At 38.0% G+C, this 26,595-nt stretch overlaps 1 protein-coding gene across 2 annotated transcripts in view; it reads right to left on the reverse strand.

The window, feature by feature from the left end:
- The window catches only part of LOC149791107 (uncharacterized), a 167,595-nt gene that overhangs the window by 87,520 nt on the left and 53,480 nt on the right, over nucleotides 1-26,595 (reverse strand). Inside the window, exons 1-2 of one of the 2 annotated variants that reach the window (XM_089973024.1) lie at nucleotides 16,270-16,391; nucleotides 10,575-10,787 (exon numbers count right to left, since the gene is read on the reverse strand). In XM_089973024.1, the coding sequence (XP_089829150.1) occupies nucleotides 10,575-10,746 (172 nt within the window). In that variant the 5' untranslated portion in view covers nucleotides 10,747-10,787; nucleotides 16,270-16,391. Of the gene's footprint in view, nucleotides 1-10,574; nucleotides 10,788-16,269; nucleotides 16,392-26,595 lie in introns of those variants that run through there. The other variant, XM_089973023.1, reaches the window with a different exon arrangement.

A 26,595-nucleotide genomic window follows, 5' to 3' on the forward strand; every position in this document is an offset into this window, starting at 1 on the left:
TCCTTCTTCACCTAGTTCTTCTGTGCAAGATTTACAAAAACAACCCTTGTGGGTGTGGTGTGGAGAACGTGTGCCTAAAACGCAAATCGTCTTTTTCTGCCAAATCTTCGTGGTGTATTGTGTCATCGGGGCAGCCATTGCCAATTTGAGTTTGAAACAAGGAGACAAACAAGTGTGGACCATTTTATTGAGCAGTTGCATCGGTTACCTGCTTCCCAATCCCTCCCTGAAATTCTCCTCGAACGGGAACGTTGTGTCCAGTGCCAGTGCCAGTCACCACTTCAACCACAATCAGAACCCCATTTTAGACGGAGACACGCCTCTGACGTCCAGTAATATCCCCTCGGACAGCCACAGAACTCTGGAATTATGAGTCACCAAAACCAATTTTACTTAACTTTACACAGTGACAGTTCCATGGAGGTGTTTCCCAAGAACACGTTGTGCTGTTACACGGCCAAATTACCTCAAGCCATCCAGTTAGATCACGAAGCCCATTGGGAAGTGGCTTTAGTAGAAATGATTCACCCGACCCAAGTCCTCAATGTCCTTCCCAATCAAAATTTTTTTGATGTGGAAGTTCATGACGAGCAAATGCAACAGTGGATGGATAGCAATGTCAAATATGACAAGAAAACCCGTACACAAAAGTACACCACCTATCACTTGTTCATTCCCCCAGGCTATTCTTTTAGTGGTCAACATTTGGTCAGCACCATAGCCTCCAGGTTTAATGCCGTGTTTCTGAAAGCTTTGGAGCATGTCAACAAAAGTGTCACCATGGAGTACCACAAAGCAGCTCGTCGCTTCTTGATGAAATTTGAACGAAGTAAAATCGTGTCCATTTTATTTTGTCCTGAATTGTTTGACATGTTGGGCGGAGACATGGACATGAGAAAGGCCATGCTCAAGAAAAACGAATTACCCATCGTTTACGACAACGAGTCTTTTAGCAAGTTATTTCGTGCCCCGGTAGAACTGAACCAAGGACTGAATTTGATGTTCGTGTATTCCGATGTGGTGGAGTACAACGTGGTGGGACACACCTCCGTACCGTTACTGCGTGTCATTCCTTTCAAAGTAGATTCTGTCACGAACGCTGACGAGGAAGGTGGAAACACTTACCACGTCCACCGCGAATTTGGCCATCCTCACTATTTGCCTGTCAGCAAGTCGTATTTGGACACGGTCAACATTGCTATAAAAGGAGATCTGGGACAAAATATTCCATTCACCAAAGGAAAAGTCACGGTGAAACTCCATTTTCGAAAACGGTTATCTCACGACTCGTAAGTAAGTGATGTATCCAGTGTACCGAGGGGTTGCTCGACAGCGAGGACACGGCTTAGGAGACATATTAAAATCGGCCTTTCGTTCGGTGGCCCCAGTGTTGAAACCGATGGTGACACGCGGATTGCACGCCTTGAAAGATGCGGCACTGACGCAAGGCAAAGAATTTCTCCAAAATGTCATCATCGACAAACAAAACCCTAAAGAAGCCTTCATGAGGGCAGGCAAAAATGTCTTGCTGCAAACGGGCAAAGACATTTTGGGTCACCGAGAGACACCTATAAATGCCCTGCACGCTACCGAGTCAGGCATTCAGCAAGGACAAGGCAGAAAGAGACGACGAAGAAAACACCCTTTCACCAGACTTCAAGCGAGAAAGGCCAAGAAAAGAAGAACCGTTCGAGACTTAGACGTTTTCGATTACTGAGAAAAGAGACAAAAAAAATGATGCACCGAGAATCTTGCGCTTGTTCCAAGACGGAACTGGATCTGTTTGCCATGCCCCCCACGATGATGACGATGCAAGAATCCCAATGGGTGGAATTTCACCCCGTCTCCTCACTGACCGATTCCGCTCCCATCGAGTTTGAAATCAAAGGACAGCCCGAAGATTACATCGATCTGAATAGCAGTTACTTGTACCTGAAAGTCAAAATTCTAGATAAGACTGGAGGTCCTATAGACGATGAAGCAGTAGCTCCCGTCAACAATTTCATGCATTCCTTGTTCAGTGGAGTGGACTTGTACTTGAATAACAAACTGGTCAGTAGCAGCATGGATACTTACCCTTATCGTGCCTACCTGGAAAATCTCTTGACGTACGGAATAGATGCCAAGAACACTCATCTCAATGCCTGTGTGGTATGGGAAGCTGACGAACCTACCAAGTTTGAAATATTGGAAACTGATGAAAAGAAAGACAACAATGATGGATTTGTAGAACGAAGAAAGAGAATCACGGGAGCCGACACAAGTTTAGAACTGATGGATCGTTTGCATTTGGACATGTGGTTGCAAGAAACGTATTTGCTGAACGGGGTGGATGTCCGCCTGAGACTGAATCGTAGCAGTGCCGCTTTCCATTTGATGGCTGATAGTGACGGTTACAAAACCAAAATCCTTGAAGCCAGACTCTACGTACGCCGTGTGGAAGTGTTACCTAAAGTGGGAAACGACATCAGTCAGACGTTGAGCAGAACGACCGCCAAGTATCCCATACGACGCGTGGAAGTGAAAACCTTCACCATTCCCAAGGGACAGCGATCCATGATCGAAGATCATCTGTTCCAAGGACAGTTACCCAAACGTTTGATCGTTGGTATCGTCGAGAATACAGCCTTCAACGGAGCTGCCGAAAAAAATCCTTTCTACTTTCAACACTTTGGCGTGTCCAAAATCGAAGTCAGTCGCGATTGCAAGACCTTATGTACCTGACCTTTCGAACCTGACTTTACCAAGAAGAATTACTTGAGATCGTACTTGTCCCTGTACGAAGCCACCGGACAGTTAGGAACCAATACCAGTCACGGTATTACGTACGAGGATTATGCAGGAGGCTACGCTTTGTGGGCTTTCGATTTCACTCCAGACCAAGGCAGCGACGAGGGACATTTCCACCCTATAAAATCCGGCCAGATTCGTGTGGAAATTCAGTTTAAAGACCGAGACCCTGATGAAACGGTGAACGTCATCCTGTATGCAGAATTCGATAATACCATAGAAATCAACAGTTTGAGAGAAGTCATCCTAGATTACTAGAAACCATGGAAGACTGTTATCCCTCTTTACCTAGTGGAGAAACTTTTAGTGTTGGATTATTGTTAAAAAATGTTAGAGTTGTTGTTGTTTAGTGTTAAGTGATTTTTGAATAAAAAATGTTGTGTTTTGAAAAAGTTGCTTGATGTTATATTGTTGGATTATTGTTAAAAATGTTAGAGTTGTTGTTTAGTGTTAAGTGATTTTTGAATAAAAAATGTTGTGTTTTGAAAAAAATGCCTTTGTCTTTTGTTTAGCTATAAGAATGTTGGATTGATGCTCTTTCATTTCTTACTATCCCTCTCATGACACTCATTGAACGTTGCGACTCGAAAACCGTGGGGATGTTTTCCTTCACGTCCGCGCTTTGACTTTAAGAACCGGGTTGTTTCCAGTCTAACCATCCATTGTCGACTCATCCTCCTACGAAGATGTGCTCCAAACTAGCTAAACTCAACGAAGCCTACGTGAATTTGCATAGGGTCAGACACAGTCTGATACCGAAGCCAGAAGAAATAGAGAATGTGAGAATGTTAAAAATCACTGAAGACCTGATAGAAGAGCTCTTCAGAGAAGAAATGAACAGGGAGAAAGAAGAATGGACGGAGAAGTACAGACTTCAGAGACAGCAGCAACAGCAGCAACAACAACAACAGCAGCAGCAACCTGAAGCTGACAGAGGCTTTGTCGATTGTCGTATCGACACCAAAGAGTTCTTCTTCTCTTTTCGAAGAAGCAGACCTATCGCCAGAAAGTCTATCCTCAGAGGACATCGCATTCTTAGAAACTAAAAAAGAATGCCATAGCAAAACAAAAAAAAACAGCCCTTTTCAGGGCTACCCAATACTCTAGAAAAGAAATAACAATCCATTTGCCAATGTGTGTAGGTAGAGTAGTGTGAAAATAAACACTACTCTTTTTTAAAAAATGTGAGGGTATGTGTTTGTGTGTTTGTGTTTGTAAGTGGTTAAGTAGGATGGTATGGATAGTAGATTAAAATAAAGTCTTTTTGGTGTTTGAGGTGTAGATTAGGAGTTAGATTGGATTGCTTTGCGTATGTAAATAGTCTATTGAAGTGATTTATAAAAAATTTTAAAATAGTGATGGGTAGCATAAAAAAGTGAGTGAGTGTTTCTTTTAGGTCCGCGCGTTGTTGTTTTTGGTCATGATGTAGGTAAGATCAATTTTATGTTTTTAGGGGGATGTTTTCCTTCACGTCCGCGCTTTCACTATAAATTGAAACTCGTTCGGCAGTCCAACTACCCTTGTTGATTGATCAACACCAAAAATGAACACGAGATTGACGAAACTGTTGGAACTTCATGTGCATCTGGAATATGCCAGGCGCATATTAAATGAATTGGCCGCGGAAGCCATTGTGGAGGAGGGAAGGATAAGAGAGGAGGAGGAAAGAAGAAACAAAGAAGAGGAGGAGAGAAGATATAAAGAAGAAGAAGAAGAAAGAAGATACAAAATGGAGGAGAGAAGAAACAAAGAAGAGGAGGAGGAGGAAAAGGAGAGAAGAAAAAATTTCAGAATCCCAGAAACCGAAAATTGGGATTCTGAAGCCACATATCCTGCCTCTGCTCTCTCCCCCAAAAAGGTAAAAAGTAACTGGGGGACAAGATGTGTATGCGCCGCCAGGCCTGGAAGGTGCCACCATTAACCAGGTGTCCATGAAGTTCCAAAAAAACAGCCCTTTTCAGGGCTACCCAATACTCTAGAAAAGAAATAACTATCGATTTGCCAATGTGTGTATGTAGAGTAGTGTGAATATAAACACTAACTCTTTTTTTTAATTGTGTGAGGGTATGTGTTTGTGTGTTTGTGTTTGTAAGAGCTCAGGTATGTTTGTGTGAATAGTAGATTATGGGTTAATTTATTGTTTCTTAGCGTATGTGGAGAGTATAGTTTGGGTTTGATTATATGAAATGAGAAAAGTGGGGGATGTTTTCCTTCACGTCCGCGCGTTGTTCGGTCATGATCTAGGTAAGATCAATTTTATGTTTTTAGGGGATGTTTTCCATCACGTCCGCGCTTTAACTATAAAGCTAACAGTTTAGCCATTAGAACCCATTCCAAGGAATAAAGACAAAGAAAATGGTGGTAGCAACAGCGTTACTGAATCATTTGATTGGCATTTATTATTGGATAGTAGATGTTACGTTTGTCATGGAGAAGATAGAGAAAGAATTCAAATTAGAAAAGTGTCTCGACTATTTTAATAATTTGAAGGAAGCAAAGGAGATAATAACAGGAATGATGGAAGAAGAGGAAAAGAGACTGAGAGGATTGATTGACCCGCCTTATGTAAGAGTTGGAAGTTTAAATGAAGCACTTGAAAATGTCATCGAAGTCAGGTGCTTCTTAGAAAAGATATTGAATTGGACGGAGTGGCGATATGTAAAATGGGGGTTGGACCAGCTGACAAAAACGGAAGAAGTAATGAGGAATGTGCTGACCGAAGAGGTCAAGAAGATCAAAGAAAAGTGGTCAAAGGAAAGAAAAGAAGAAGAAAATAGAAAAAAAAGGATGAACTAGAAAAACTGAACACAAACTGGATGAAAATCCAAGAGAAGTTCCGGGCCATGGGCCACCCGGACTGGCTGCCGGAAACAGAAAAGAAGAAGAAAGGAATGATGGACAAAATAAGAGGATGGTGGAAAAAGTTAAGAAGTTAAAAGAAGAAGAAGAAGAAAAAAAACCCAAAGGCCCTTTTCAGGGCCAGTCATATTTCTCGAAAAGAGATAGCCTTTCCATTGTCTACCCCTTTTTTAAAAAAATTTAAAAAAAAAAAATCCCATGTTCAATTTCCCTTGACGCTATAAAGTCCCACCCTGTTTAAATTCCTTTGACGCTAAACCGTCCCACGATTTTTCTCCATGTTAATTTCCCTTGACGCTAATCTGTCCCAGGGGTCTCTGTAATGCTAATTCCCATTGACGCTAATCTATCCCCATTTACTACTTGCGTAGATAGAGTTGGGTATGGCATATGCATGGATAGAGTTGAGTAAGACACTGTTTACATATACACTTCAATAAGGCATGTGTTCCTCTCTCAGGACAAGCAAAAGAAACTAAGCTACTTTTATATGAAGAAAAAGAAGACATTGTGCAAGATGAAAACATCTGTTTATCGGTGTCACGTTTAATCCCCTGAAGGGGGGGGGGGGGGGCGAGTGGCCGAGTGGTCTAAAGCGCTCTTCGTTACGGATCACTGCCATCTCACCTCTGTCTGCGTGGGTTCGAGTCTCGGATTCGGCTAATGTGGATATGTGAGAAAGCTTGCCAGTAGCTTCTCGTGGGTCGGTGGTTTTTCCGGGGTTTTCCTGGGTTCTTCCTCCACCATTAATACTGGCCGCCATGTATAGCCTATCGCGTGCTGAAAAATGGCGTTAAACCCTACAACAACAACAACAACAACAACAAAAATCCCCTGAAGGATGTAGTTTCTCCATTAAAAGCTCTATGCATTCTAATCCAAATGATCGCACAGGAAACCCTGTGATCTAGAAATTTTGTGAGCAGGAAACCTTAGATTAAGCTCAAGACCTCAAAACTATATATAATACTTGGGATGCGCCCTATGCCATGAAAACTAGGCATTCTCTGCCATAAAAATTAGGTACTCTATGCCATAAAAATTAAGCATTCTTTGCCATGGAAATTAGGCACACTTTTGCCATAGAAATTAGTCATTTTTTGCCATGGAAATTAGGCACACTATTCTAAGGAAATCAGACACCTTATGTCATGAAACTAAGTACTCTGTGCCATAGAAATTATACACCCAGGCAGTGAAAATTAAGCTCTATGTGCCATGGAAATTAGACACCTTATGCCATGGAGATTAAGCACTCTATGCCGTGGAAATTAGACACCTTATGCCATGGAGATTAAGCACTCTATGCCATGGAAATTAGACACCTTATGCCATGGAATTAAGTATTCTGTGCCATAGAACTTATATACCCAGACCGTGGAAATTAAGCACTCTCTTCCATAGAAATTAATCACTCTATGCCATGGAAATAATACATCATATGCTATGGAAATTATTCACTACATGCCATGGAAATAACACATCATATGCCATGGAAATTATGCACTTTATGCCATGGAAATTAAACACTCTGTGCCATCACAATTAGGCACCTTACGCTATGGAAACTAAACCAAAGCTATAAACTCTCATAATCTGGGGACTTTGAGCTTGCGTTTTAGTTTCTTTCTAAAACAAAGTGCTGTTATATATATATATATATATATATATATATATATATATATATATATATATATATATATATATATATACCGCACCTTTACAACTGACTGTCGCGCCTCAGCTCTATTTCAAATAGTACAAAGCAGTCCAATACTCGTCCGTATAATGATGTTTTACAGAATTCATTGCTTCATTTGTCCTTCAAGTGTCTGTGTCTAATCATGGGGAATTTTTTTTTCTTCTGTTCGTTGGGAATAGGGGTATTTTTATTAATTTAATCCCTCTGGCACTTTATATGAGCACCGCCATCCTTGCAAAGTTTATGATATCGTGGGTCCTGTCTAGTATACATATACCAACAAAGTTAACGAGAGATATAGATCTTCAACACTAGTAATCAACACAGACACGTTGATGGCGAGAAGCGATTGGAATAGATATTCAACATTAGTAATCAACAAAGACGCGTTGATGGCGACAAAACAATTGGATTATATATTTAACACTAATGTCACGTTTGCTCAACCACACTTCATTAGTCGTGTATAAACTTAGGTATTATTATTACAAGCCATGTTTGATGTCCGAACATGCCGCAGGCTAGAATTAATCTCTTACGCAAGGTTACCATGACCAGAGAGACGAAACGGAATCTTGAATCGGCATAGGCGTTAGATCGGGCAACTTCCCACCTATGTGTTACAGCTTTGTCCACGATCAGATCAACCGCGAAGGACCGGGGCGTGTTCCAAATCCGTCCCCACGTGGACAGACAGCAAGAAGTACATTGTTCGCTAAGTTGATTGGATCGAATCAAAGAGACATTCAATCGGAATTGAGACGGATGGTATGGTAACAATTTCGATCCAAATTATAACTTCCGACTGGCAAGCGAAAATTTAGTTATTCTTGAAAGATTGCTGAGCAAATAGGATTACTCCTAGAAAGCCACTCATAATTTGGCTGTAAAACTTAGAGAGAGATTCTAAGAAAAGACATTGCTTCGTAAAAGAAACTTTTGAGGGGACAGAAATTTCTGATAAGTTGAGTCCCGAATCTCTAAGAGGGGAGACTAATGTAAGCTTAGCAGAGCTGTCGGAGTCGACAAGTCTAGTCAGAAGAGAGTCGAGGAGGACGAGGGAAAGGAGTCGAGGAGGAGAAAGTGGAAAAAGAGGAGAAGTATAGAAGGAATTTGGTGAAAGTCGGGAGGAAGAGGAGAATGAAATGAAGGGATAGGAGAGAAGAATACATAGAGTAGAATACAAGGACAGGTGAAAAGCTATCTCACATTATAAATCAAATGATGCAACAGGCTATCACAGGGTCGAGCTGAACGAGAGTACTTGGGAAATTTTAATCATTTCATTATTGAAATGCCATTAAATTGTTGTTGAAATTTAATTTTTGGCATATTAGTCATTTAACCAACGGCATTGCTGACTGGGGGCTCGGAGCTTTACATCTATATTGCACAAATTTAGCTTCCAACCACAATCGAGCCTGGGTAGGACTTTTATAATAATTTTAAAAAATATTTGAAACACCCCACCTCACACATGCCACAGTGTCGGCATAATAACTCCAACACGCCACAACTGGTAATCAACATATACACGTTGATGTCGACAAAATACGGGTTAGCTAGGCTGGCAGAGATGAACACAACAACGTTCAATATGTTAAACACACCATAGTAACAAACTAAATTTCATGCACAAGGTAGGAATTTTGTTGTCTATGGCGTTCGTAAAAAAATGGGGCCCCGAGTGGCCGAGTGGTCTAAAGCGCTCTTCGTTACGGATCACTGCCATCTCACCTCTGTCTGCGGCGGTTCGAGTCTAAGATTCAGCCAATGTGGGCATGTGAGAAAGCTTGCCAGTAGCTTCTCGTGGGTCGGTGGTTCTTTCAGGGGTTTTCCGGGTTCTTCCTTCACCATTAATACTGGCCGCCATGTATAGCCTATCGTGTTCTGAAAAATGGCGTTAAACCCCACAACAAGCGTTCGTCAATACTGACCATTAACACATCTCACCTCTGTCCCCTCCGCCATCATAGGTATGTGAGTAAGCTGTATATTAATTTTCTAGTGCCTTGCTATATTTAATGAGGCAGAAAGCAAAGTATTGAGAATACTAATGGATTGGAATTTAATTATAGAGCCCTTCAGACCTTTAACATTACAGTTAGTCAGCAGTTCTTGTCAGACATGCTGAAGATTGGCCCATCGTTATGTGTACACATGTGATGCTTTTGAATCGTTACGAATAATATGTTTAGATCTAACTAATCTCGAAAAGGAAACTACATAGACGTTAGTCTGGATCATTTGTCCCTTTCTGACCTTCATGGCTTTACAACTGAAAAGCAACTAGAACCCGGAGAACAAAACAGATCTGAAAAAGTAAATGTTGCCCCCTAAACGTTGCAGTGCTAGATTGCGCATTAAGTGGTAAGAATGGAAACATGAAACAGAATAACTGAAAATAAGGCATATCAATTCCCACCTTGAAGGTAAATAAATATAAAACCGAAAGTAAGGCATCTTAATTCACACCTTGAAGGTAAATAACATTAAAATTTATGGTAGTCAGGAAAAAGGCCGTAAAGTCAACATATCTGCCTATTTCCATGTAGTAAATGTTGACGTCATGCACATTATTGTGTAGTAGTCTTGGTAATACAAAATACTTATTCGGGGGATTGGGTCAAAAAATATTCGCTTGACCTAAACAATCCTCAAGGAGGCGATGGATTTGACAGCATTTCCTCCGACTGATGCACGTAATTTATCTACGCAGAAATAGTCCACATAAAACGAGACCATTGAGAAACATAGCATCCCTCTTAACGTTATGGAATTTATGATCATAATATGATCAGTTATGTTACTCAAACCAAATACCGCAATTTAAAGTATACATTCGTCATTTTCGAGAGGGTATACTCGAAGCAGATCCATTTTTTTTTATAACGACGCTGTTTATTTTAAATACCGTCAGCCTACCTTGCACTTTTTATTGTTTGCTTGCTTATCTTGGACTAGAACGCATGCAAGTTGTACGCACAATCGTATATTTTCTTAAAAGCTCTGAGTTTCCTTTTCAAAAAGAAGTAACTGTATAATACTAGTGCTTAATAAGTTTAGTAAAAAATAAGGGATACAATCTGAGTACATCGAACGTACTCCCGAGCACTTCATGCTAATCCGTGTGTACTGCGAACAGTCTGCCGTCCTCCTCCCCCTCCCTGATTGCCCAAAAGATGCTTGGATATTTCTGTTATGAATGAAACAGGGAACTTACTGTGTAGCTGCACATTGTTGCCATACGTCCACAGTCCTTCGTGAAAGTTCAGGATTCCAAGATCCACCGAACGCCAGTATTCACTTGAGAAGCCAATAATATGGAAAAGAAAGCCCGCCAGGGCCAGAACAAAGGACACCTTGACAAAGAGACCCGCCTGTGCGAAACTCATGACTCTTCTTTGCAGAATTATTTAACAACTGTCAATCCAACCTAAAGGAAACAAGTTGAATATCTTATATGAGTGTATATTTTATATAAAGTATATGGCACTAATTTAATAATATATGCCACAGTCTTCGACAATTTGAACTGTTTCCACATCACTGTGAAATATTTTCTTATTTCGCTCATGAAATGGAAACATTTCGCATTAAAATGTTTCAACATGATTAGAAAAATATGGAAATACTAAATGTTTCCACATCATGAGCAAAATAAGGAAATACGTCACGAGTGAAGTGGAAACAAGGGAAATACGTTACAAGTGAAGTTGAAACAAGGAATCTATCACAGCAAAGCTTAGTGACATTATCTGTGTATTAAATACGTATTGAAATTAATTTTGCGCGCTATTCAATGTACACTCGAGGAATTACAATCTAGTCCAGGAAATTACAATGCAGTCTAGCAAATTTCTTTAAGTGACATAAATATCTCTTTAGTTTAATACAAAACCGACAAGCTCGGTATCAAGAGGTAGCATCATTTGTTGCTCTATTAAGATACAAGGCAATGTATAGAGATTACAATTAATTATTGTTTACTTGACCCATGGTACGTGTTGCACTTTAAAATCTTCATTATTATTTGGTCGGATTGTGTGTAATCAAGGAAACAAATAAATGCCGTTGCTTCATTCACTGTATAACCACCAGTGCACACATTTGGTCCGTATCGTTTACTTAGTTGAATTATTAGTTGACTATATTCCATTATCAACTGTGAAAAAATATCCTTTTGTTTCTGGAGTAATTCCAGTCAATAATAAATGCGTTCTGTTGATGAAACATGTACAAGAAATGTATTTATTTTCTGCTGATGATCCTTAACGTTATGGTGTTGAAAATATTCCAAAATTCACAACTCAGAGATTGAAATCTGGTATAGGAAATTAGATGTATTTTGCACAGTTATTAAATTGTGCCAATAGGAGTGGCCCAGTACTGATGATTGTATTTTTTAATTAGTTAAGGTGTGAAAGTTCTAGAATTTTAAATTCTGTATGCGAAACGATGGCACTATTTAATTTTAATTTTGTCTCGTACTTTCCCATCCTTATTTCTCTATTGTATGTAAACAAGACACGCTTATCCTTATTTCTCTATTGCATGCAACCAAAACACGCCCATCCTTATTTCTTTATTGTATGTAAACAAGACTCATCCATCCTTATTTCTCTATTTTGTGAAACAAGACTCACCCATCATTATTTCTCTATTGCATGCAACCAAAACACGCCATCTGTGTTTCTTTATTGCACGCAAACAAGGTACATGCATCCTTGTTTCTCAATTGCATGCAAACACGACACACCCATTCTTATTTCTATATTGCATGCAAACAATACACACCCATCCATTTTTCTCTATTGTATGCAAACAATACACAGCCATCCTTATTTCTCAATTGAATGCAAACACGACGCATCCATCCTTATTTCTCTACTGTAGGAAAACACGACACGCCCATCCTTATTTCTCTACTGTATGCAAACACGACACGCCTATCCTTATTTCTCTATTGTATGCAAACAAGACACACCCATCATTATTTCTATATTGCATGCAAACAATACACACCCATCAATTTTTCTCTGTTGTATGCAAACAAGACACATCCGTCCTTATTTCTCAATTGAATGCAAACACGACGCATCCATCCTTATTTCTCTACTGTAGGAAAACACGACACGCCCATCCTTATTTCTCTACTGTATGCAAACACGACACGCCTATCCTTATTTCTCTATTGCATGCAAACAAGACTCACCCATCATTATTTCTCTACTGCATCCAAACAAGACACACCCATCATTATTTCTATATTGCATGCAAACAATACACACCCATCCAATTTTCTCTGTTGTATGCAAACAAGACACATCCGTCCTTATTTCTCAATTGAATGCAAACACGACGCATCCATCCTTATTTCTCTACTGTAGGAAAACACGACACGCCCATCCTTATTTCTCTACTGTATGCAAACACGACACGCCTATCCTTATTTCTCTATTGTATGCAAACAAGACAAATCCATCATTATTTCTCTATTGTATGCAAAAAGGAACACCCATCCTTTTTTCTCTATTGCATCCAAACAAGACATATCCTTCCTTATTTCTCTATTGTATGCAAACAAGACACCTACATTTTTATTTCTCTATTGTATGCAAACACGACATACCTATCCTGATATCTCTACTGCATGCAAACAAGACACATACGTCTTTATTTCTCTATTTATGCAAACACGTAATACCCATCCTTATTTCTCTATTGTACGCAAACACGACAAAATCCATCCTTATTTCTCTGTTGCATGCAAACAAGGCACACCCATCCCTATTTCTCTATTGTACGCAAACACTATACGCCGCCCATCCTTATTTTTCTATTGTATGCAAACACGGCGCATCCATCCTTATTTCTCTATTATATGCAGACACGACGCATCCATCCCTATTTCTCTATTGTATGCAAACACGACACATCCATCCTTATTTCTCTATTGTACGCAAACACGACACGCCTATCCTTATTTCTCTACTGTATTCAAACACGACAGATCCATCCTTATTTCTCTGTTGTATGCAAACACGATACGCCCATCCTTATTTCTCTATTGTATGCAAACACAACACATCCATCCTTTTTTCTCTACTGTACGCAAACAAGACACGCCCATCCTTATTTCTCTATTGTACGCAAACACGACACGCTCATCCTTATTTCTCTATTCTAAGATAGTTACGAGTGTGATTCAAGCTAGAACCGCTAACCCCAAAACAAAGAAGGAATTGACCTACTATGTCACAGCGGCTGTGCCAATTTTCGTACGGTAACACGTTTAAGATCTCAATATGACACGAACAACTGTGTTATTGAATGAGTTTCATACATTCTTTTGCACTGAAATCAATTTCAGATGATGTTTGTCATTTATAAAATTAATGGATTTGAGATGGTGTTCGCTATATATAACCTTGATGGACTTGAGACTGTGTTCATCATATACACCGTGAATAAATTTGGGATGGTTTTTGCCATAACAACTTTGATGAATTTGGGATTGCGTTCACCATATAAAACGTTAATGGATTTTTGAAATGGTGTTCGCCGTATAAATCGTTAATGTATTCGCATTACTCAATGACACCGACATGACGTTCACCATATATGATTTTGCATTATTCAACGACAATGAAATGGCGTTCACCATATAGATGTTACTGAATTTGCATTATTTAACGACAATGAGATGGCGTTCACCATATATATGTTACTGAATTTGCATTACTCTATGACAATCTGGCACTGAGATGGTGTTCACCGCATATAACGTTAATGGATTTTAGATGGTACTTACATCATATAACGTTAACGGATTTTAAATGGTGCTTGCATCATATAACTTTAACGGATTTTAAATGGTACTTACATCATATAACGTTAACGGATTTTAAATGGTGCTTGCATCATATAGTTTTAACGGATTTTAAATGGTACTTACAACATATAACGTTAACGGATTTTAAATGGTGCTCGCATCATATATCGTTAATGGATCTGAGATGGTGCATTTACATAACACACTGAGTTTCCGATAGTGTGTTATAAATAAAAATAAAAGAACACATGTCCATATATGTCTCGCATCCCTTGTCACAAGGTTTCAAAGAAAGGACAATACGACAGGCTGGTAGATTTATTAGTTGGTAGAGTAACCAATGTAGTGTGTGTGTGTGTGTGTGTGTGTGTGTGAGAGAGAGAGAGAGAGAGAGAGAGAGAGAGAGAGAGAGAGATTGTAACATTTATTGTTAGGAATTGCTAAAAATTATTGAAAGAAATACCAGGCTGATTCATTAAAATGAAATATTTAATGTGTATTTCTAATTTGCTCTGTAGATTTGCAACAATAACGAAAACTTTAGATTTAGCGTGCATAGTCGACATGTAGTTGTTGTTGTAGGGTTTAACGCCATTTTCAGCACACGATAGGCTATACATGGCGGTCAGTATTAATGGTGGAGGAAGAACCCGGGTAAACCACGGAATGAACCACCGACCCACGAGAAGCTACTGGCAAGCTTTCTCACATACCCACATTAGCCGAATCCGAGACTCGAACCCACGCAGACAGAGATGAGATGGCAGTGATCCGTAACGGAAAGCGCTTTAGACCACTCGGCCACTCGGGGCCCCGACATGTAGTTAATAATAAAGAAAGTTATTATGTTAAATAATAAAATTAGGAACATTCGTGGTCATTTTCTCACAAGGAACACCATTCCTGCTGTATGACGTGCACACAAGTGTAGCAGACTTGAACCAGCGGCATTGTGGTGGATATATACACAACCGGCAACATGAAAAGAGGATGAGTGGAAATAACTCAATTCACTCAGAATACTTGATCAATTTTATGAAAAGGGAAGATTTTGCTTCAGTTGGTGGATGGAACAGAATTGGCCCAGTGACGCCACTAATTTTATTGACAAGCAAGTCTAGAATTCATGAATGTATATTTGTTCTGTCTAGTTAACACGCGTTGCATAACGTTGCCTAAGCTAGATCAGGGTACATTTTGGATTGACTGAGAATGGTTTGATTGACAACCATCCCGGTCCTATTAAAGCGTGTCGAAGATAATGAGTTTTGTCTGGGATAAGAAAGCAACAGTCATTATTTGTATCGTCAGTCTTTTTTTTTTAAATTAGACGAGTAAAATCCAAAATAAAATAAAATTTATGAGAGTCGATACAACTACTTTATAACATCAACAATGTCAGTCAAATCGTGCTGACGTCATCATTTTCGCAGAATTCCTTCAAGTTCCCCTGTTGTCATTGTATTTTGCCAACATCCGTCCTATCCGCCTATAAAATGGTGTTCGATTTTTTGCTTATAAACATAAAAAGCCTGAACGATTACAAAGTTGACGATACATTGTAAATAGGCAACACCAGGCCATGTATCTTTAATATGTAGTTTTATCTTTAGACTTTTGGACTGGCTCGTGAATACAGGAATTTGATGAAAAAGCAATGGATTCCGATAAAAACTCTCAATAGTTATATGTTTCCGAAATTCGATAACCTGTCATGCACCCACTTCCTCCTAGTTTTCTCGTTACAAAAGTGATACAACATAAACATGTACGAGAACTATTTTTAGAAAATATTGCTGCATAAGATGGCAAGAAGAGTTTTCGACATCAAATAATGGTGTCGACTTTAAACGAATAACAAAATGCATTGTTTCCTGTTCCCCATTCCATTCTTCGTCTCAACCATTCACTCACGTTGGACAACCCATGTAATATTCTCTTCTCGTCATAGTCTAACGCAAATTCATTTAGACTGCCTTATACAGACACACCCTTGCGTGGGTAAGTATAAAATAAACAGACACATCCGCTTTGATGGCAAAAATTGTTTGCAAAAATTTAAATAACTAACGTGTTGACTTACCTTCAAATTAGGAAACCTTAATATAACCGGCCTGAATAGTGCGAACTGTTCACAATTAGGACAAAGATCTTGATAATGTGGAATCCCCAGGCTATCCAAAGTTGCAGACACTTATGGTTAGCCCACCAATAGCTGGTCAAGACTGTTGTTGTATTGTATGAATAAAAAGGACAAATATTGACACTAGATTTACCGGCGATACCGTGACGAGTGGGGGTGGAAACTTTTATCTGTCACTTTTAAGGTATTTGTAACAGTATTGGCAGGGACTAAAGTACAGCTATAAACTCTGCATGTATGATTCATTTACTGTTATCGTACACTCAAGGTAATCCGAGCCCTACATCCTGTACATTATGTAAAAGTATTAGAATAATCAGAGAAATTTAGGGAACATCGCCATGACGTCACGGGGCATGATCACGTGGGAGGGTTCCCTAGTCTGGTTGGCAGAAACCCCATAGGCTTACTTCATATTTGATTGAATACTGCAAGAACAAACTTAAAGACCTAATAATGTTTCCTACCTGAAATATTCTCAGCATGTTTTTTATATTTTTTAATGTTTTTTTATTTCTTGGTGTTTGTTTTTGTAATAATATTATTATGTTTTTTTTTTGTTGTTGTAGGTGTTGTCTAATGTTGTAAAGCGCTTAGAGCTTCTAAAGATTAGGCAATATACAAAGTCCTCATTATTATTATCATTATTATTATTATTATTATTATTATTATTATTATCATTATTATTATTATTATTATTATTATTATTATACACTTGTTATAAGAATTTTATAATCCGAAACAATGGGCGTGTCTTGTTGTGTCGTTAATTGTGCTAGAAGTTTTAAACCAAAGGACATACCCTTTTCTAAACTTAATTCTTCCTACATTTCAGGAATAACATTAGAAAGAATGGAGTCAACTTATTATCCACTGGTGTAAATTCTGTCGGCATTTTTGTAAACCACGTATGTAAATATAGTAACATACCACGTATGTAAGATATAGGAACATACCACGTATGTAAGACATAGGAACATACCACGTATGTAAGATATAGAAACATACCACGTATGTAAGATATAGGAACATACCACGTATGTAAGACATAGGAACATACCACGTATGTAAGATATAGAAACATACCACGTATGTAAGATATAGGAACATACCACGTACGTAAAATGTATGAACATACCACGTATGTAAAATATACGAACATACCACGTATGTAAGATATAGGAACATACCACGTACGTAAAATATATGAACATACCACGTATGTAAAATATATGAACATACCACGTGTGTAAGATATAGGAACATACCACGTACGTAAAATATATGAACATACCACGTATGTAAAATATATGAACATACCACGTGTGTAAGATATAGGAACATACCACGTACGTAAAATATATGAACATACCACGTATGTAAAATATATGAACATACCACGTGTGTAAGATATAGGAACATACCACGTTCGTAAAATATATGAACATACCACGTATGTAAAATATATGAACTTACCACGTGTGTAAGATATAGGAACATACCATGTATGTAAGACATAACATACCACGTACGTAAAATATATGAACATTACTGCAATTTATATTAAAAAGTACACCGATAGTCAGTTTAACTAAATAATTTGATCATTATATATATATATATATATATATATATATATATATATATATATATATATATATATATATATATATATATATATATATAAAGAATACAAATCATATGGCGAATAGCAGTCCTTCCAAGTGCACTGGATCCAGCAAGGGATCACGTGTGTCAGGTATTTATTAAGATAAATGCAATAAAGTGACAACGAACAGTACAAAACTAATATCTAGCTAGCCTAATCACTTTCGACTCTCAACTAGTCTTTTTCAAAGGCAAATACAAAACACAGACAAGACAAACAAATAAAACATAAAATAAACGTTTTGTTTGCAAAACTTTACATGGCTGTTTCTACAGGAATTAAACCTTTAAATTTATTATGTTCCAACTGGGTTTTTTTAAATTTGTTAAGGATACTGGAAAGTATTTATATTGACCTAGAAATCGATGAGCCATAACGACATCTGTTATTTTATGTCAATTTATGTAAGCGCACATTATATCCCGGATATTTCAGTGTCGTAGTAGTTATAGGCTACTAAGCAAATTTAGAATTTAGAGAATTATTTAAAAGAAAATGTGTCGGCTGCAAAACAAATAGGTGTGCATGACTATCTTATAGGGGTATGTGAGAAAGCATATCATATATATAGCCTATTTGAAATATTCGTGTTTATGTTACAATTATATGTTTGTAAAGGAAGCAATATAAGGAGTAAAGAACCAACACAGTTTTCACAATATAATTTACTTCCCTAAAATGCAAAGAGACAAATTAAATATAACTTGCAGCAGGGTGATTTTGCTTCTTTATAGTACTTAGTTTGTGACCAAAACGTCGTATCAATTGTAGTATGGGTAAAGACTCTATTTCTAAGTTAAAAAAAAAAACGATTAAATTCAATTCAGCTTTATTAATATTGATGGCAATATTTATATTGATGGCAATACCGAGTATAAAAAGGTAGAATTATTAACTGAATATTCATTTATACTAGTATTATATTTTTATATAGACCTTTGTTGTTATTGTAGGCTTTAACGCCATTTTTGTCAGCACAAGAAAGGCTATGCAAGGCGGCCAGTACAAAAGGTGACTCGAGCCAGACAGAGCTGAGGTGGCAGTGATACGTAACGGTGAGCGCTTTAGACCACTCGGCCAGTCGACTTGAGCCAGACAGAGCTGAGGTGGCAGTGATACGTAACGGCGAGCGCTTTAGACCACTCGGCCACTCGACTCGAGCCAGACAGAGCTGAGGTGGCAGTGATACATAACGGTGAGCGCTTTAGACCACTCGGCTACTCGACTCGAAACAGACAGACCTGAGGTGGCAATGATACATAACGGTGAGCGCTTTAGACCACTCGGCTACTCGACTCGAACCAGACAGACCTGAGATGGCAGTGATACGTAACGGTGAGCGCTTTAGATCACTCTCGGCCCCAGGTGGACCTTTGTAAAGGGATTTGTATTTATATCAACATAATTCATACTTTTTTAATGTGAGAAAATTGTATAATGCTTTTTTCCCAGGTTATATCTAGAATAACGGCAATTTAAATTGATCATGTTTCCGCTGTTCCGCGTCCTAAAGTCATATTTCAAAATGTACGTGAGGTTTTTCAAATATCAGAACTCTGTTTAAACAAGGCCACAGATTTGTTCCCTACATATTGTATAATATTCAAGTACCTCTCAAGACTCTAAGTAGATTAGGACTGTAAACCACATGGATGGGCATTGGCTAACCTTTCTTGTTTGACACATTAATGGACATAGACTAGCCTTCATTCTTTTACAACTGGATGGACATAAGCTAGCCCTCATTACTTGACAAAGGTTTTGGATTATGAAGAGGCGTAATATTGATATGAATCTAAGTACTATTGTCAGTTATTATTATCTACATACCAGGGATACATCGAAGTGCAATTCCTCCCAGTCAGTTATTATTATCTACATACCAGGGATACATCGAAGTGCAATTCCTCCCAGTCAGTTATTATTATCTACATACCAGGGATACATATTGTTGCTGACTTGCTGTAAGTATTGTTGAACTCTTATCATGCAAGGTGTGCTGTCTGAGGTCACAAATCGTTCACGGCTATCAATCTAATTACAAACAGGAATCAATGGGATGATAATATCTAGGTCATTACAGCGTGTGTCCGGATCGGTGTGGACAGTTATAACACAGCACAGCATCAGCTTACATCATGTTATTTTCCTTGACAGAATATTCAGAGGTGGAAAAAGAGTGGTTATAATTTTGCTAAGTTATCAAGGTGCTGTATGTATGACTTTCAATATACAAAACACTCTGACATGATACAGCCAACAAAACAGACGAACATGACATCACAAATTAAACATGCTGACATGCAACTAAACACACAAAACCAAGCAAACATGACATGTTAAACAAAACGTACAAACATGATTTTTTAAAATAAAAAACATGCAGACATGATGCACAAAAGAAACTTGAATACATGATATAGCAAACAACAAGCGCAGACAGGATATTACAAATAAAACATGCCTACATCATTTAAAAACAGAACACCCATAAATTATATAGAAAACAAAACACGGAGACATGATATAACAAATAAAACACAGCCATGATATAACAAATACAACACGCAGACATGATATAACAAATAAAACACGCAGACATGATATAACAAACAAAACACGGAGACATGATATAACAAATAAAACACAGACATGATATAACAAATAAAACACAGCCATGATATAACAAATACAACACGCAAACATGATAAATCAAAATAAAACACGCAGACATGATGTAACAAATAAAACACGCAGACATGATATAACAAATAAAACACGCAGACATGATATTAATAAATTGTAGACATGATATAGCAAAAACAACCACGCTTGTATCAGACCATGTGCTACTACATTAACATCTTGTGTTAGACCATGTATTACTACATTAACATCTTGTGTCAGACCATGTGTTACTACATTAATATCCTGTATTAGACCATATGTTACTACATTAATATCTTGTGTTAGACCATGTGTTACTACATTAATATCTTGTGTTAGACCATGTGTTACTACATTAATATCCTGTATTAGACCATATGTTACTACATTAATATCTTGTGTTAGACCATGTGTTACTACATTAACATCTTGTGTTAGACCATGTGTTACTACATTAATATCTTGTGTTAGACCATGTGCTACCACATTAATATCTTGTGTTATACCATGTGTTACTACATTAACATCTTGTGTTAGACCATGTATTACTACATTAATATCCTGTATTAGACCATGTATTACTACATTAATATCTTGTGTTAGACCATGCGTTACTACATTAATAGGGGCCCCGAGTGGCCGAGTGGTCTAAAGCGCTCTTCGTTACGGATCACTGCCATCTCACCTATGTCTGCGGCAGTTCGATTCTAAGACTCAGCCACTGTGGGTATGTGAGAAAGCTTGCCAGTAGCTTCTCGAGGGTCGGTGGTTCTTTCCGGGGTTTTTCCGGGTTCTTCCTCCATCATTAATACTGGCCGCCATGTATAGCCTATCGTGTGCTGAAAAATGGCGTTAAACCCCACAACAACAACTACATTAATATCTTGTATTAGACCATGTGTTACTACATTAATATCTTGTATTAGACCATTTGTTACTACATTAATATCTTGTATTAGACCCATTACTCCATTACTAAATGCAAGCCTAGATGCAGGTGGATTTTTTTAAATACTATATGACATATTTACATAAATTCCCGTCTCTGCCATCTGAGATTATGTTTGCAAAATGGCAGACTGACGGGACATGCTAAAAGGGTGTTCTCATCTGCTTCCCCGATTGAGTTATTTTCTTTGGTTGATTGTTTTCTTTCTGTCAGGTTGTTTATTTCACTCAGCCAGCATCTCATTAGAATTCATTAGCCCAGTCCAGTACTTCAGTACTGAGGCACCCCGTTAGAATTCATAATAGTCCATCGTTTCACACACCATTAAAGATCATCGACCCATTATTGTATACACACACACCATTAAAGATCATCAGTCCATTATTTCACACACACACCACTAAAGATCATCAGCCCATTATTTCACACATACACCATATAAGATGATCAGTCCATTATTTTACAAACCCTGTTAAAGATCATAAGTTCAGTATTTTACACACACACACACACACACACACACACACCATTAAAGATCACCAGCCCATTATTTCGTTCAACCCATACCTCATTTAAATTCATAAGAGCCCATTATTTTACACAATCCACACACCTTTAGAATTCATTTGACATTATTATTTAACAAAGACTACACGCCATTAAATTTCATATGACCCCATTGTCACCGCTCTCCCCCATTAGAATTCATATGACCCCATTGTCAACGCCCTCCCCCATTAGAATTCATATGACCCCATTGTCAACGCCCTCCCCCATTAGAATTCATATGACCCCATTGTCACGGCCCTCCCCCATTAGAATTCATATCAGCCAATTATTTTGGACTGCGAATATGTTAGGATTTAACTGTTATCGAATTCCATCCAACAGGTTTGAATCCTTCGAGCTCAGTGCTTATAAATGGAGCTTGTTCGAGTCCCTGCATCGGACAGGTTCAGACTGGCCACAGTGAAGGTTTGAAGTCTACTTGCTTCAACACGATTTAAGGTCTGTTGTAAAGCAAACTTAAAACATAACCTCATTCGGTATATTTAACACCATCCACACTTAAAAGCACATCCCTCCATCCCCCCCATATCCATCTCAGTCAATCAGTCTCTCTCATTCGCTATGTTCATTTGCCTTAATTAGTCATAATACACTTATCTGCTTCCACGGGGCTTCCAATACAAATACCTTGACTTTTCTCGTATTCGAAAACAAAATATACATTTGTGTTTTACTACGTCCTCGCAACAGGTACTGCCCCTAATCAGGGAACTTCATCCTAACCCAATGATATCTTCTCTAACATACAGCTACTCCCCATGTCCCCGATCAGGGAATTTCTCCTCCTCGCAAGAGTTACTGTCCTTAACTAGGGAACTTGATCCTAACCCATACGGTCTCTTCTTTAACCTTAGAATTACTTCCCCTGCCCGAAATCAGAGAATTTGATCCTCTTCGTGATGGGTATTGCCCCCAACCAGGAAATTTCATCGTAGCCCAAAGGATCTCTTGTCTAACCTAAAGCAGAAAGTCAGTATCGTGGCCAATCCTTGCATAATATGAACGAAAGAAAGAAATCATTAAATAAGCAATATGTCCAGTCGATTTTAATTAATGGTCCGTGTGTTGTAAATTTGTGTTAAGACATTATACAAAACAATAAAATTCCATAGTCTATCCAAGCAAGTCCGCGAACCTTATGCGAATCATTTGAAAACAAACTATGAAGTCGTCTTCAATACACATTCTTAAATGTTAAACTTTTTAGTGTAGTATCAGGTAGTATCGTTTCTTCAAAATTTATTTTTGCACTGATTATTTCGGATGTCTGGTTTACGGAAAAGTATATCGAAGTTAACACCGTATAAAATTGTGTAGTTTGGTAAATAGGTCATACATGTGTTTATCACTATCTGTGTAACTTCGCAACTCCTCGATCGCTTCGTTTAAAACTTTACATTAGCTGCTTCTTTGGCAAGAGCTATACTTTTAGGCAGTGCTCAGTTTAGTCTTGTAATGGGTGTCAAAGCTCATGCCTACAATTTAGTCTCGTAATGGGTGTCAAAACTCATGCGTACACTTTAGTCTTGTAATGGGTGTCAGTGCTCATGCGTACAATCTAGTCTCGTAATGGGTGTCAGTGCTCATGCGTACAATCTAGTCTCATAAAGGGGGTCAGTGCTCATGCGTACAATTTAGTCTCATAAATGGGGTCAAAGCTCATGCGTATAATTTAATCTCTTATAAGGTCGCAGTACTCATACGTACAATTTAGTCTCATAAAGGGCGTCAAAATCTCATACGTACAATTTAGTCTCGTAAAAGGCGACAAAATCTCATACGTACAATTTAGTTTCGTAAAGGGCGTCAAAATCTCATACGTACAATTTAGTCTCGTAAAGGGTGTCAGTGCTCATGCGTACAATTTCATCTTGTAATGGGTGTCAGTGCTCATGCATACAATCTAGTTTCACAAAGAGGCTCAGTGCTCATGCGTACAATTTAGTCTTATAAAGGGTTTCAGGGCTCATGCGTACAATTGAGTCTCATAAAGGGTTTCAGGGCTCATGCGTACAATTGAGTCTCATAAAGGGTGTCAGTGTTCATGTCTACAATTTAGTCTCATAAATGGGGTCAAAGCTCATGCGTACAATTTAATCTCTTATAAGGTGGCAGTACTCATGCGTACAATTTCATCTCGTAATGGGTGTCAGTGCCCATGCGTAAAATTTAGTCTCGTAATGGGTGTCAAAACTCATGCGTACAATTTAGTCTTGTAATGGGTGTCAAAGCTCATGCATACAATTTAGTCTTTTAAAGGGTGTCAGTGCTCATGCGTACAGTTTAGTCTTGTAATGGTTGTCAAAGCTCATGCGTACAATTTAGTCTCAAAATGGACGTCAAAAGCTCATGCGTACAATTTAGTCTCGTAATGGGCGTCAAAGCTTATGCGTACAATTTAGTCTCATAAAGGGCGTAAAATGCTTATGTGACTAATGTAATCTCATAAGAGGCTGTCAAAACTCTTGCGTGGCAGTTATTTCAATTCAAGCTGAGTTTTCATAGATTTGACCGCATCGTGTTTATACATGATCGCAACAAGAATAGACATATTAGACGAAGAATTTAGGCTTACGATCTTTGGTTGTTATCATAATGATGGACTGGGTCGGATCGGAATAATCAGTGAACAACCAGAGCAGCTTTAGATTTTTTAATCAATTGGAATTTACATATATTTACCGCCCCCCCCCGTCTCTCTCTCTCTCTCTCTCTCTCTCTCTCTCTCTCTCTCTCTCTCTCGTGTGCCATTTATGATTATACCGCTTTGATTATGTATGTTTTTTCCATTAATATACTTCTTTTTTATCCTAAGTGTGACACATTCAAAGGTATACCTTTATTTTTTTCCCATGCGTGGCACATTAGAAATTGTAACTTTATTTTTGTTCCAAGTGTGGCACAAATTAATAAATTCCACTTTCAGTGCTTTAAGAAACCATTGCCCCCAACAAACTGAATACACGATATCTTTAGACCGTATATTAAAAACCAACACAAGTTATAAAATTCAACCAATAATTTATTTCCCCTGAATAAAAGGTGAAAATAATAGTCCAAAAACTTCTATCGCCAGTCCTAGTAGGTAAAGTTCTAATTCAACTCCAGTGGTGTTCGAATTAAGATCAAACACTGAATGTGTTTAAATGGCTCTAGTAGCCCGTTACGTGGAGATGTGCCAACAGTCTTTTGACGAATTAAAGTAATATAACCAAAGATGTCCTTGTCTGAATTCACAATGATTAGAAAATAATGTTTCTGTCCGAGAATATTATGAAGCACTTTGTAATTCCAGAGAAAATTAATTTGAATAATTAATTCCACACAAATCAAAATCTGAACATAAGAAGATGTTAAGGCAAGAATGAACAATGTTTCCAGTAAACAAGATTATTAAAAAGACTAAGACACAAAAAAATAGACCTAGGATGTAGGTCCAACGTTCATTGCAAGACATTTTAAGTTGAAAACAGGTAAAATAAGTTACTAAAATCATAATAAAGAATGTGGTAAACATCAAATACAATATATTCATTATGGGTTATTAAATTAAAATTCAAATTATCGTGACCCAGACCAAAAATAACAGGTTTGCCTCTTTTGATAATGAACATAATATTTAACGTACTCTCATAGAAAAATATTAACTATGTATTATTGGATTACCTATGTATTATTGGATTACCTATGTATTATTGGATTACCTATGTATTATTGGATTACCTAACGCAAAGCAACATCAGTGTCCCTAATCAGGTAAACAGTTACCTTGATTTTGGACAATGTCAAGTCCAAATACCATTGTACATACTCTATAATCACGGAGAATGTGTGTATGTGTCATTTGGCTTTTTAACGTAGTTTTAACAATATTTAAGTCATATAGCTACGATGTCTGCAGTGTCGCAGTTTATAGTGATGGATAGCACTGGGGCATCATGCCGCAGACATGTAGCATGATGTCCCACCCAGTCACATTATCCTTACACCAGGCCGACCACTTCTAACACTAACCTCTTTTAGCTGAGCGCCAAGCGAGGCAGCTGTTAGTACGATTTTTGCAAGTCTTTGGTATGACTCGGCCGGGGATCGAACCCACGACCTTCGCATCCGAGACGGACGCTCTAACCACTAGGCTACCGGCTCAGTCATAATCACTGAGAAAGAAAACTAACAAACAATATATATTAAACGTACATAACAAGTGCTATCCATTTAAATGTTTGGAGAAAAAAATATTTTAGCATAAAGCAATATCAGTAAATTAAATTAATAACATCGCATTTTTGGAATGATGTATCTTCGTTCCGGAAAGTTATCAACCTATTTCTGTTATTATAATTTTCGGAAATTGGTGGATTCTTTATTTTGGACATTTTTTTTCTCAACAGGATTTGGGGGAAAATGGCAT

This window comes from Sinohyriopsis cumingii, chromosome 10 (assembly GCF_028554795.1).
Source record: "Sinohyriopsis cumingii isolate HCF-2022 chromosome 10, ASM2855479v2, whole genome shotgun sequence".
Lineage (NCBI taxonomy): Eukaryota > Metazoa > Mollusca > Bivalvia > Unionida > Unionidae > Sinohyriopsis > Sinohyriopsis cumingii.